The sequence below is a fragment of the Danaus plexippus genome, chromosome 2 (assembly GCF_018135715.1).
Source record: "Danaus plexippus chromosome 2, MEX_DaPlex, whole genome shotgun sequence".
In the NCBI taxonomy this organism is placed as follows: domain Eukaryota; kingdom Metazoa; phylum Arthropoda; class Insecta; order Lepidoptera; family Nymphalidae; genus Danaus; species Danaus plexippus.
Window position 1 is genome coordinate 5,570,838 of NC_083537.1, and position 8,095 is coordinate 5,578,932.

The 8,095-nt window shown below is 29.6% G+C and overlaps 2 protein-coding genes across 2 annotated transcripts; one reads left to right on the forward strand and one right to left on the reverse strand.

Moving 5' to 3' along the window:
• Positions 1 to 4,268: 4,268 nt before the first annotated feature.
• LOC116765269 (programmed cell death protein 10) lies at positions 4,269 to 6,271 on the reverse strand. The gene is made up of 5 exons (XM_032654702.2): positions 6,003 to 6,271; positions 5,759 to 5,936; positions 5,499 to 5,631; positions 5,155 to 5,316; positions 4,269 to 4,865 (listed from the first exon to the last, which is right to left on the reverse strand). Exons 1-5 carry the CDS (start codon positions 6,072 to 6,074, stop codon positions 4,781 to 4,783), a joined length of 630 nt encoding a protein of 209 aa, XP_032510593.1. The 5' UTR covers positions 6,075 to 6,271; the 3' UTR covers positions 4,269 to 4,780.
• Positions 6,272 to 6,784: 513 nt separating this feature from the next.
• On the forward strand, positions 6,785 to 8,095 carry LOC116779573 (actin-related protein 2/3 complex subunit 5-B). The gene is made up of 3 exons (XM_032673926.2): positions 6,785 to 7,014; positions 7,618 to 7,690; positions 7,783 to 8,095. Exons 1-3 carry the CDS (start codon positions 6,875 to 6,877, stop codon positions 8,020 to 8,022), a joined length of 453 nt encoding a protein of 150 aa, XP_032529817.1. The 5' UTR covers positions 6,785 to 6,874; the 3' UTR covers positions 8,023 to 8,095.

Sequence of the window (8,095 nt, forward strand, 5' to 3'; positions counted from 1 at the left end):
CGGAGATTGATGTGCAGCAATTACGGGATGCTCCTCACTCATAAATCCAAACTGTGTTGCATTGACAACTAAGTTTTTCTACAGTCTGCTATGGTAATTTGTAAATGGATATAAATGGAGCTTCAATACAACGATCCATCGCACAATTTTAGGGATTTCATAAGAAAAGGATAAAACCGGTTGCTTTTCTGTCTGTATTCTTGCATTTAACTGCTCCCATTAGTGGGTAGTCAAATAGATTCAGACATACGATAGGAAACAGCAAAAACATGTTTCAAATCTAGGTTCTCAAAATGGAATATATAAGGTTTCTACAAAGTACCCTTTTATGAAGCACAAGTAAGGACTGGTCTTATTATTATAGCGTTGCGAGGCTATGTATTACATGTAAAAAGACGATGGGAATCTGACATTTAGATTCTTACAGTATAAAGAGAAATGGAAAACGGTTATATCGATTTGACAAGTATGTATGTGGATGCAATACACACTCCTTCAGTTTAATCAGTTCAGTGGGAAGTTTTGAAAATAAATAACGTCGCTTAATGAGCCTCAACGATATTAAATAATTGAGTTCATTTTCATACAGAAAATAGTTTCTGAAATAATGCATAAAAATCGTGCTCTGATTTATTGCTATACAATTTCTTACAAGCGTCCAGAGACAAAAATCTGCACAAAACTGATTGCATTACTATAAAAGAAACTCTATACGAAAAAAATATATTATTTGTCTAAATTATTTCATACTTGTAAGTTACTATCTTTCATTAAGGAGTTGAATTGAAATATATTTTTAATTTGATTTAGTTTTCAGTGCCAAATATAAAGAATATTTATGAGGCAAACTTACAACTTAAACTTACAACTAAAATTTGTACTCACCTTCGTAGTTAATTTGATTTTATAAATTTTCTTTGAGTTTGATATTGATTAAATTGAATGTTTTTAGTAATTCAAGCCTTTAGCCGAGAATAGCTCGAGCGCTCCGATCAAACCATCACTAGTCTAAATGTTTTAAGTTTAGGTATTTAAAATTCTATGACTTCTGAAAGCTTCTGATAGCAACTAATCCTATCGATGTCATATTTATTTCATAAAACTTACTTATTAAATATTTATTTAATACAATACTTTTTTTATATAAATTTAATTCGTCATTATTGGTTTAAGAACTAAACTACAGTTTTCTTAACACAAGTTTTGCAAAGTCACGCTACACTCGAAACGATTCCTGTTTCTCCGTCAAAAGCCTACGTTAATACTACAATATGCAAAATATGTATGACACGCAGATAAAACTCCGTATGTGGTGTGTCTCTGCAAGCTTATAAATGAATATGAAATTATATGTCATAAGGTTAAGTTTACACTAATTTTAATTGGTTTAATAAATAAAATGATTATTAAAAATACATATATGTATATTAGTAATATTGATTTTGTTAATGAAATACAAGAAAACTGAAGGATATTTCTGAAATTGTAATGCATTAATTTAAAAAAGTAATAAATGCATGAAAAAGCTTTAACAATACGCTTCTACCCTCATGGTGAAGATTCATATGGCAAAAAATATCATCAGTACATTAAAATGTTCAGGAATGATGCCTCTTTATAACACGACTAGATACAACGGATTAAATCTTAGCTTAAATATTCAGCACACTATTCGTATGGGTGTAAAAAAAGGTGTGTGCTATCTCGTCACTACGATTCGGTATAGTTACGCTTACGACCGTACGAAATTAAAACCAAATTACTTAGGTTTTTTCGTTATTGGATAATTGCAGCAATCGCAAGAAACTAAACTAAAATGCTATATTTTTTATTATCAGTAGTAAATTCCCTATTCTACGATAAAACAATTACTTAAAACAAACCTATCGTCAGCATTTTAACATCAAATAATAATATTTTTTAGAACAAACTATACATGTAAGTGTATCGTCATAAAAGCTTATCGTATATTATAATACTTTCATCTCCTCCACTCTGAACACAGCGCTGACACAGGACAGGCAAGTCGAAAATATAATCGATTACGCCTCCGCTTTAAAGCTATGAATATTTTAACCGATCCGCATGATTGACTCATTGTTAAGATTTGGTGTCATAAGATGAACTCTCATGTTTGATCCGGAAAGAAAGTGAACTATTGTTGTACGAGTCTTACCCACTATTGATAAAGCGCCATTTGGATACAGGGATTATCTGCTTACAAATTTAAATGAGACATTTTTTTCTTTTATCAGTATACAGACGGCTTGAATTCTATTCAAGTATAAATAAGCAGTGCCAGGCAGTCTATTTTTATCGTTTCAATTATTTCACAGGGTCCTAACCATAAAAGGTTTTTATCTCTATCGAATTGGATGGCTACGTTTTAACAAGAGTAAAATTGGTTTAAGGAAAAAAGTGAGTACGCGGAAATATGTGAGGTCGTGGGTAGCGGGTGCTGTGTCAAGTGTCATGGGCAGGAATGGCCGGAACTCATCGAGTTCAAAAGGCACGACCGGCGACCAGCTATTGTCCGCTGTCGCACGACGAGACGAATCACATCGCAGGCTTCATGACCCACGTCAACGCGGTCACGAAACTATCTTCAACTAAAATACTGTAAAAACGACGCTAAAAACTCTACCTGTGTTTTCCCACGAAACCAATGTTAAATGAAGATATTTTGATTCACCTGACCCAGACTGAATGATAGACGTAAAACCTAGTATAGCAACTATGTGACTTTTAGTCTAAACATATTCGACATCAAGTATTATGAAATATGCAATATAGGAAGGCTTGAGGTAATTATCAGGGTCCTTCAAAATGGAATGAAACTTTCGCATTACTTACAAGATAGACCCAAGTTGTGCTTAACTTTCTTACGATATTGCTCGACCAAAGGTATCAAACCTAAAAATAACGTCACTCGTAATAGTAGCTCGTAACATATTAAAGACGATATTGAAAGTAGATAAAGGCTAATACTAATACTTCCATTTACATATGTAACTGTATATTATTAATATTCGGTCTGTACCCTTACCAGAAGTTTGAAACGTCAGACTGAACAAGGAACGTCACACTGCACATGGAACGTGTCCAAGCTTTATGTGTGCGAGCATGAAAAACAATCAAACTTGTTACAAGAGTACTGTTAATTTCAACGATATATAACAATCCATGAAAGGAATAATAAATATTTAAAAAATTACATCATTAGTAATATGATATGTAAAGTAGTATCTACATAGTTATTTACAAAAAAAATATTTATAAAGATTTATTTATAAAGAAAATATTCAATTGACTTTTTACAAAATTGACTTTTCGATTTCGTCGAATTATCATTACATTACTCACGAAAGTTTAGTACTCTTCCGCTTTACAGATGGCGCTGTCAAATCATTTAAGATTAATAAATAAAAAAACATCAATTTTTGCAACCTTACGGTTAGTAGCCTCAACAGTAAATAAATAATAGAAATATTAAAATAATTATAATAATATTTTGAATTTTTCCTTTAAATTAACGAAATGATACTTACCAATGTGATCGTAAAAATCCTATACCTGTTAATTTTTAAGTTAGTTACATATATGTTTGGATTTTAGAAATTAAATGTAACTTTACAGTACAAAACTCTTGTCCAACTCTCCAGTCCTCATTTTCTACCATAATAATAAATTCAAAAATAAAAATTTGTTATATTTCCGAACGTATCTATAAAATAGAGCTTGTTTTTAGCGTCATCTAGTACTCGTTTCGGACACTACTTGGTTTAAGTAAGCAGTAAGGATTTTCGCAAATAATTTCCTTAATAAAGATCTCGTGATGAAATATAATTTATATATATTGTATGAAAAGCATAACTGTCACATGTGTGCAAGACTGTTGACACGATTGTTTTTCGATTTCTCTCTTCGAATCCTACGCTACATACCTTGTTAATTAACTGTATAAAAATCAATAACTAACTGTTCAACCAGAAATACAAGACAGAAGAATGCTTATATTAAAATAAAGATGAATTCCACGTATAGCCTGCCACGTCCAAAGCCTGCATACGTTTTGGATGACCCATTTCCTCTTACTGTATCTAATTAAAAGGGAATTAAATATATGTATTATATATTTTAAATTTTCTGTAACTTAAAATGCAATTTTCTGTAACTTAAAATGCAAAATTACAAAAGTAAATAAAATATTACTATTTCTGCTTCTAGGATTTTTTTTTAATAATGTAGGGCTAATAAAATTATAAGGATATATAAATGAGATTTATTACACTTTTAACACTACCCGATTCTAGAGGACAGATAAAACAAGATGTAACATATATCATTGTGCCAATTACTTAATCTTAATGGTTTATAAAAAAAAAGAAGCCATATTCCATCCATTATTTACTTTTACTTAATATATATGGGAAAAACTATTCAAAACAATTTTGATATACCACATAAATTCTACCTTATATTAAAATATAGGTATTAATAAAAGTTTCATCAACAACAATATAAACATGTAACTATTACTTCTGTAAATACCTTTCAATATCAATGATAAAATAGTTTAATTTTAACTTAACAGTTAACTCAATACTTTTTCTACAACCAAAAGTGATTATAAAAATTAATTTAAACTTATACCAAAACATTTTTTACAACTAAACATTAATAGCCATAATTAATTTGTATTTTTATAATCTAGTTATAATAAAGAATATAAATTTCTTTAAGGTACTTTTATTAATAAAATGTTAATTCACGTTTCATTTCATTCGGACTTGTTCTTCACGGTGTACAGGATTTGATTTGTTTGATAAATCAGGTACAGAGCACTCACAAAAACAGCATTCGCTCTGAAAACAAAAGCAAGGAATGTTTGAAATAACTTTAGTTAAGTTATAAGGCGATTAAGAATTATTTCATTAGCATTTTTATGTAATAAGCTTATAAAGAAATAACAATTAATTTAGTCATAATGTTGTTGTTATATAATTAACAAAGTTACATTATTAAGAAGTAAATTGCATTACATTTGTATAAAATAAGAATTAGTATGTTCATTGGCCCAATTTTTTTATTTTTTTTATAACATTAATTCTATTGAATTAAAAACCAGGTTTGTCATAGTTATGTTATACATACTGTCCCTCCTTGAAATACTCCTTTAATGTATTTGAAAATCTTTTAGAATATTTGACGAATTCCCTTTTTCTCTGCTCGAGAGCCTGTTTCCCTGGTCCCGGGGTATATGTTGACACTTCATTAACAGCATCAAGTAATTTTTTTATAGCTGAGGCTATTTCCCTTGAAAACATAGTTAAGGTCTTAGCCCAGAATTTAATATTATTAATAATATTAATTTTAAACAATTATAGATAAGATAATGTACATATCCATATACAATTTATGACATTATACTCTTAATTCCTAATATTTATCTTAAAATATTACATTTTATCTTCAGTAAGTAACTATTTTTATCTTACTTGATAGTTTCAAGGAATGTTTTCCTGTCTGTAATCTCATCAGGAATCCTACTGAGAATTTTCTTCAGTGAGGCAGATTTCTTATTTAATTCTTGAAAAGCTTCTTCTGATCTGTTCAATTTGAGGTCTACACCTATTTATATCAAAATAAAAATATGTTAATAAGTGCAGTGACTGACAGAAATATAATTTGTATAAACAAAAAACAGCTCCAACATGCAAGATACTGTTCACAAATTCAAATGACAAATAATACTTACATTCAGCATCCGTGAGTGTCCCTTGAAGGCGAAGTAAACTTTCGTTCATATTAACAGGAATATCGGCTCTTCTCATAATACCAGCGACTAAATCATAGTTAAGTCCTGGTACAGCAGCTTCAGCTTTGGTAAGAGCAGCTCGCAAAGTTTGTGAAGCTCCCAAGTCATATTTTTCTAACTACAAATTCAAATAATACATAAACTGGCTACGGACTCAAAATTTATTTTGTAATATATTTATTACCTGAGTCAAAACAGGGCGTATAAGAACAGGTAAAACTAAAGAAGTGACAGGTAATTCATCACCCATTGTCATTATGGATATCGATTTGATACCTCTTCAAAGTGAAAGATTATTACTTTTGCAAAACTGTGGTCAAGTAAAAATATAATTAAATTAATCCCATGTATATAATGGCTACAAAAATCAAACCACCTATTTCCCACAGCAAAGTACAGTTCGTAACAAATTACAAAACTGTTCCAATTGCTAAACAGTTGACAGCTGTCACAGAGAGTTAAGAAAAAAATGTAAGCACAGAATGCTATCATGTTGACTTTTATATTTGCTGTGTTTGATGACTACTATAAACTATTAGACGGTTCTTATATGTTAATTATATAATTATGATCTTATAAAAACGTGGCTAATATATGACCAGTAAATAACTTCTTGAAGGTGTAATAACATGACACGCTCAAATTTTATTTATATGTATTAATAAATGTTTGAGAATAATAGCTTTACTTAATATTAAAGTGATATTGTTAGTAAAACAACGCTTTTCTGGTTTTCTTCAAGGTTTTGTTCATAGTCATTCTGGTCTGCGTCATTAACATTTTATTGAAATCTTAAATCACATGTGAAATTAAATCATTGTAGGAAAAACTATTAAAATTATTGATAAGCGTTAAACAAGAATAATTAAGTAATATAATACTTGGTCTGGTAGGTAATAAAATAAAAAACATGTTTAAAATCTACGAGAAATGGTACCTGTCATAACGGAAATCATCTATTGTCAATTGTCAAAATAGTAGACAGTGACATATTGTGACTTGTTAAATAGTTTGATGCAAAAGTTCCAAAAAGTGTATATAAATTATCATTAAACAATGGCTAAGAATACATCTAATTCAGCATTTCGTAAAATTGATATTGATCAATATAACGAAGACAACTTTAAAGAAGATGAATCTGATCAGTCAGTACCGACAGGGCCAGACGAGGGGGAAGTGTGTGCATTACTCAACCAATATCCTTTTAAATGATTCATTATGTTTGTGAATATTCTCATATAATAAATTTGTAAACGATCGGCAATTATATCAATCGATATAAGTATAGCTGGATAGACAGTTTAAACAAAATGAAATTGCATCGAAATTTTATGTATAACTATTTTATAAAGTATTAACACAAACTATAATTTATTTTAATTTTTTAATAGATAAAATAAAAGCAAAACAATTTTATTCCAATAATTTTCTTTCGGGTATCAAATATACGGGCATATCATTGTCACTTTGTTTAAACTTATTACATAAACAATATGAAGTAATTTAAGGAATTACAAACAATGTCTTGATAGCCATGTACCTTGTGAGTATTTAAATAAACCAAATATCTTCATAGCTTAAGTTAAATTTGGAGGTATTTGGACTAATCTTTATTAAAGAATCATTGTTGATTAATATCTAATCACTTTATATACAAATAGTATGAAAGTGCCTGTTTCTGTGTGGAATGTTTCAAAATGCTGTTACAATTTTTCAAATCATTTTATAGTGCATGAGACATTTGACTTGTGAATTTAAAAATTACTTGAATTTTTTTTATTCCTTACATATAAAAATACAGGTCAATACATTGAAGCTTTAAAACATGTTCTAAATAATGCACCTCTAGGTACATCGGACCAACAAATCAAGGTACTGTGCAATTCAAATAATTCCTTGGCTGCAAAATAAATATAGTATGATTTATATAAATAACAATTTTGCTTCAAAATTTTTTGTTTCAGGACAATGCATTAGCCCTCACACTGAAAGTATTACTTGCTATAAAATCTGTTCAAATTGAAGAAGCTGTTGGAAGCCTGTCCCTAGATGATATAGACATCCTCATGAAATACATCTACAGGGGCTTTGAATATCCATCGGAGGGTTCAAGTGGACATCTCCTGCTATGGCATGAAAAAGCCTTCAATGTGGGGGGAGCGGGTTCTATCGTAAGAGTTCTCTCCGATAGGATGAAAGTTTAAGTTTTGTATGATTCCATAAAACATAATCAACACTCAATGTAAATTATTGTCTATTAAAATGTTTAAAACCACA

Bases quoted from the DNA above. Each gene is read 5' to 3' on its own strand.
- LOC116779573 (XM_032673926.2), top strand. From the start codon at position 6,875: ATGGCTAAGAATACATCTAATTCAGCATTTCGTAAAATTGATATTGAT. The intron at 7,015-7,617 runs ATATCCTTTTAA...ATATAAAAATAC, and splicing joins GTGTGTGCATTACTCAACCA to AGGTCAATACATTGAAGCTT. The intron at 7,691-7,782 runs GTACTGTGCAAT...TTTTTGTTTCAG, and splicing joins CATCGGACCAACAAATCAAG to GACAATGCATTAGCCCTCAC.
- LOC116765269 (XM_032654702.2), bottom strand. From the start codon at position 6,074: ATGACAATGGGTGATGAATTACCTGTCACTTCTTTAGTTTTACCTGTT. The intron at 5,317-5,498 runs GTAAGATAAAAA...TATGTTTTCAAG, and splicing joins ACATTCCTTGAAACTATCAA to GGAAATAGCCTCAGCTATAA. The intron at 4,866-5,154 runs GTATGTATAACA...TTTTGTTTTCAG, and splicing joins GAGTATTTCAAGGAGGGACA to AGCGAATGCTGTTTTTGTGA.